The 5,245-nt window shown below is 41.1% G+C and overlaps 1 protein-coding gene across 1 annotated transcript in view; it reads right to left on the reverse strand.

The window, feature by feature from the left end:
• Nucleotides 1–625: 625 nt before the first annotated feature.
• Nucleotides 626–5,245, reverse strand: part of Ms4a2 (membrane-spanning 4-domains, subfamily A, member 2) — a 22,260-nt gene continuing 17,640 nt past the window's right edge. Inside the window, exons 3-8 of the mRNA XM_013029003.1 lie at nucleotides 4,768–4,891; nucleotides 4,159–4,293; nucleotides 2,766–2,822; nucleotides 1,477–1,632; nucleotides 1,051–1,149; nucleotides 626–724 (exon numbers count right to left, since the gene is read on the reverse strand). Of these exons, the coding sequence (XP_012884457.1) occupies nucleotides 626–724; nucleotides 1,051–1,149; nucleotides 1,477–1,632; nucleotides 2,766–2,822; nucleotides 4,159–4,293; nucleotides 4,768–4,891 (670 nt within the window). The remainder of the gene's footprint in view (nucleotides 725–1,050; nucleotides 1,150–1,476; nucleotides 1,633–2,765; nucleotides 2,823–4,158; nucleotides 4,294–4,767; nucleotides 4,892–5,245) is intronic.

The following is a 5,245-nucleotide window of genomic DNA, read 5'->3' on the forward strand; positions in this document are numbered from 1 at the left end:
GAAACAAAGGAGGAGGCTACAATGCTTGATAAGAAATGTACTCATTATCTTGCCCATGTAATTGTAACCCCTCTGTACAGTATTTTCACAATGAAAAAATTAAAAAAATAAAAAAGCCTGTTTTCATTAAAGGAATGTAAAATATTTATATGGAGAAAATTTTATGTCGTGTAAAGGATGCGTGTAGATATGTGGGATGTGGGTATAAATTGGTTGGTACAACTATATGTGTTGGGAACTCTAAAAGTAACTAACAACCAAATGTTATCTAACAGCCTCAATTTAGTCTGACTCTCAGCTGGCCTTAACTGCTTGTCTTCTCTATTTACACAGTTGTGGAGATGCAAAAAACTCCATGTGGGCTTCCCACAGGAATGTGTATAAGATTATAATACAAAACAAGAAACTTACTGCCTAAGTTTCTATAGACCTATACACAAGAGGGGAAATAGGAGATTAGAATCCACAAAACTAAAGTATTGCCATTCTGGAGAATTAATGAAATACAATTTCGGCAGACTCTGAAGAGAATAGACATTTTGACAGCAGCCTCTTAAAGGTTATTGAAAGACCTGGGCTCTCTAACCTCTTCACTGTGAATCAAAATGTCCTCGAAAGATGATTCTTAGGAGTCAATTGGAGAAGATGTTTCCCCTTTCTCTTCCAACTCACTGTAAATCGGTGAATAAATGTTTAATTCTTCATAAAGACGATCATCTGGAACCTGATAATGAAAAAGATCATGCTGTATAAAGCACCAAGAACTTTCTGGAAGCTTTGTTCTACAAGCTTACATGTTCTCCTTCTGTCTTTCTCTTCCACATCCCTGTTCCTTACACTCTATATCCCCTACATCTCCAGAACAAAAACACACCAGAGTTCCCATACAACTGGGTCCGGATGAAATCCTATCAGTCAATGACATGGTAGTGAGATTTTTCTGTGTCTGAATAATTTTCTGGGGAAGGAAAAAGTATTCGAGAAAATCTAGCCCATCATTTTTAAGTTCAAATCCTTTAGATCACCATTTACAATTCATGCCATGCTTACCTTATTTCCACTGACTTCTTCCCCAATCCCATAGATGGTGAGGAACACAGCACTACAAAACCCCAGGATGGTAAGAAACAGCATCATTGTCACAATTTCCTATTGAACAGCAACCAATCACAATCAAAAAGTCAGTCCTGTGGTAGGTATCCCCAGAAATATATTCCTTCATAGTAAGTCCTAATTTTACCCTTCCTCCCCCACCATTTGCTCACATAAAGTGACACACACAGGGAGAACACCAGGAGGTGATCAATTGGGGAAGACAACTCCAACCTTGGAGTGGAGACAGGGGGCGGTCATTATGTTCTTGGTCTGCATTATAAGATGGGTCTCCAAAAAGCAATGGCATATACAGGGGAAAGGAAACAAGGATTCTCGCTTCGACTAGACGCCAGAGACCACGTTCTCATAAGAGATACCTACAATGGTAAAAGAAGCCACAAAGCAGGTGTCGTCCTCATGAAGGCCTTTGCATTGGCTGACGTAAGCTGAGCTGTAGCTTAGGTTGAGGATCAGAATGACAATTCCGATTCCTGCAGCAATGCTGCTCACGGCGTTTGCTCCCAGGCTGCCTCTCGCCTGGTGATAAAGAAGAAGGCTCAATCCTGCTTCTTCTCCTTCCAGCACATTCTATCATCGGATAGACATTTCAGAGATGGTCACATCTAGCAATCTACATTGATTATATTGTTTGTTCCAAAAGGAACTTTGGCACCAAAATGGAGGGACGCAGGGTGAACAAATGCAGCAGTGGCACTCAGTAGACACTATGTTAAAATGAACTATACAATTTGTGGGCAGGGACAGGAGGGAAAAACTGGGAGAGACCGAGGGAAGGGGTGACATTGTCAACTTATGAAATGGTAACCCCTCTGATCATCACCTTTATAATATCAATAAAAGTATTTAATAATAAAAAACTTTTAAAAATATACTTATTGCTCTCTAGGCACCTATTACTTTCTTGCTGGGACTACATCAAGAATATGAGGGCTGGGGCTGCAGCTCAGTGGTAGAACAGGTGCTTAAAGCAGGCACAAAGCCCTGGGTTCAATATCCAGCACCAAAACAAGTAAACAAACCTAAACAACCGTGATGGTCAGCAAATGTTATTGACTGATGCCCAGCTACTTAGGAAGCAAGATATCAGGATCACAGTTCAAAGCCAGCCTGAGTAGATAAATTCAAGAGTCTCTTATCTCCAATGATTCAGTAAGAATCAGGAAGTAGATGTGTGGTTCAAGTGCTAGATTGTTATCCTTGAGCAAAAGCAAAGCAAGAACAAAAGGCCCTGAGTTCAAATGACAGTACTGGCATATGCACATGCAAGTGTGGGCATGTGCACACATCCACCTCTCCCCCCCCCCCCACACACACACGAATGGTCTGGATGGTTTCCTTATCTGGAAATCATGTACTTGACTATGTGACTATACTTAACTACTTAAACTATCAATGACCATGTGGGAGTTGTTCAAATTGGTATCAAAGAATTCAAACATTACTTGTGTTAAACAATCCAACTGATACTTCTAATGATTATATCTAAATGTCATTACAAAAAAAAACTTCCAGCACAAAAGAGATTTAAAAAAAGATCACATAGCCACAGCTACTGCAATCCAGTAGTGGGAAACAGGTGTCCCTGAAGGCTCCTAACGTGATGTCATTCTTACCTTTTAAGGATAAACAAAGACAGAACTGCAACTCACCAGATTCACTGCCTTTTTCTCTTCGGATATGATTGACAACAATCCAGAAATAGCAAACTGGCCAGAAGGAAAAAGGAATAAAACATAGTACGTATCTAATCTCTACTATGCTCCTTCTCCTCCATCCTCCAATATAAAGTAAAAGTTGGAGTTACTCCATAAAGCTATCTATTGGTGTTTCCCATGGGAACAGTATATATTTGGTGATGCTGAGGACCAAACTTAGGCCTTGTAGATGCTCTACCATTGAGTTACATTCCCAGCCCAGATAAACATTGCTTTTATTCTTATTTCGTATAAAGTACCTCTCCAAATCAAAAGTATCCACAAATTATGTGAGAATCTTTATAAAATGCTGCATGTAGGCCAGGCGCTGGTGGCTAACACCTGTAATCCTAACTACTCAGGAGGCTGAGATCTGAGGATCACAGGGCAAAGCCAGTCCAGGCAGGAAAAGCCCATGAGACTCTTACCCCAATAAACCACCAAAAAACTGGAAGTGGTACTGTGGCTCAAGTGATAGAGCATGTGCCTTGAGCTGAAGAGCTGAGGGACAGAGCCCAGGCCCAGAGTTCAAGCCCAATGACCAGCAACAACAATAACAACAAAAATGCCACATGTTACTCATTGGGCCTCTGTGGGTGCTCAATTCTTCATTTTATGCCTGGCTCTAGGTAAGGTTGGCTTTGAAAGCCCCTGGATCACTCCTAGAGTGGCAAGGGCAGGCAGTAACTGGTGCATAACACTGGTGTTTCAACACTGTTATTGCTTCACTGTAATTATTTGTGTGTATGTCCTCTGGATTATATAGTCAACTGATCTGGAGATGTACATCCCCAGAGCCCAATATGTATCAGATTACAATAACCATTATAGAATGCTCGCAACAGTATTATTGAATATGATTACAGGTGACTCATACCTGTAATTTTAGCTACTGAGGAGGATAATGTATGTAAATCTAAGGAGATAAATAATTGGTTATACTGGAGTAAAAGAAAATCTATGTTTAGTTTTGTTTGAGAAACAATCACTAAAGCTGGGGACCAGTGGCTCACGCCTGTGATCCCAGATACTCAAGAGGGCTGAGATCTGAGGATCTCGGTTTGGAGCCAGCCCAGGCAGGTAAGTCCATAAGACTCTTATCTTTAACTAAGTATACCAAAATAAGTGATGGTATGGAAATTGTGGCTCAAGTGATCGAGCTCTAGCCTTGAGCACAGGGACAGTGCCCAGGCCCTGAGTTCAAGCCCCAGAACCAGCAAACAGAAGAAAAAGAAAGAAAGACTGAGAGAGAAAGAGAGATTAAAAAAGAGAGAAAGAAAGAGAGAGAGAGAGAAAAAAGAAAGAAAGAGAGAGAGGGAAAGACAGGGGGGTACAGATACATACTCACCAATATGGCTCCCCAGAATGGATAGCCTGCTCTAAATGATGCAAATATTCTTTTTTCAAAATCCGAAATATCAAGTACAGCACAGACAATTATGCCTAAACAAAGGCATATCAAGCCAATCAGAATTTGTGTCACCTGTGGGGGGAAAACATATAAAATGTGTAAAGAATCCATTTTCCTAAGATCACATTAATTTCCTCATCATTGAAACCAAATGTAAGCAACTGCTTTGATGTTTTAGACTGTTCAGACCTCTACAAAAACTGAATCGATGCCAGCAAGATCTGGTGCACTGATGGCCAAGACACAGCTCATAGGCCCTTATTTATGAGTGAAGGAGGCATCAGTGATTTTTCTTCCCATCTAAGTAATCAGAGATCAGGAATACTTTGCCCTGTTCTACCATTTGTGTCCCATTAATTTGGAGTCTACCTGAACAACACGTCTCTCTCCTTCCAAAAAGACTCAACTGATAGCAAGTGCTAATTAACTGGGAACTGCAGAGGGTCTTTTCCCTGCTTATGAACCCAAGAGAATCAGTTCCTAGAAACAAATACCTTTCCTGGAGCCAACCCTTATCTGCAGTCAAGGCTAGAAGACATAACTCACCCCCAGGAACTGCAACTCTTCCTTCAAAACTGTCAGCCATGTCTTCCGTGGTTGGGGTGAGATGGGTTTCTCCGGCAGTGGGTTTTCCCTGGGAGACGCTTCCAAGATTTCGATTTCAGATTCACTGTGAAATTTACCAGAAATTCAGTCAGAAGGAAATTATTTCTCTTCCTATTAAAATAAAACTTGTTCACTGTCCAAAAGGGGAGTTTTATTTGCTCAGTTTAGAAAAAAAAAAGCAAAATAAAACAGTCCTGCAATTGAAAGCTTCAGGGTCCTGACTGAGACACTAAGGCTTAGCAAGTCGAAATCATTGGCCAAAAAGACTTAAACACTGGGCTAGGAAGGTGGCTCAGTGGTAGAGCACTTGCCTTGCATGCTCAAGGCCTTGGGTTCGATTCCTCAGCACCACATAAGCAAAAAGAAAAAAGCCAGAAGTGGTGCTGTGGCTCAAGTGGTAGAGCGCTAGCCTTGAGCT

This window comes from Dipodomys ordii, unplaced genomic scaffold (genome assembly GCF_000151885.1).
Source record: "Dipodomys ordii isolate 6190 unplaced genomic scaffold, Dord_2.0 Scaffold117, whole genome shotgun sequence".
NCBI classification, from domain to species: domain Eukaryota; kingdom Metazoa; phylum Chordata; class Mammalia; order Rodentia; family Heteromyidae; genus Dipodomys; species Dipodomys ordii.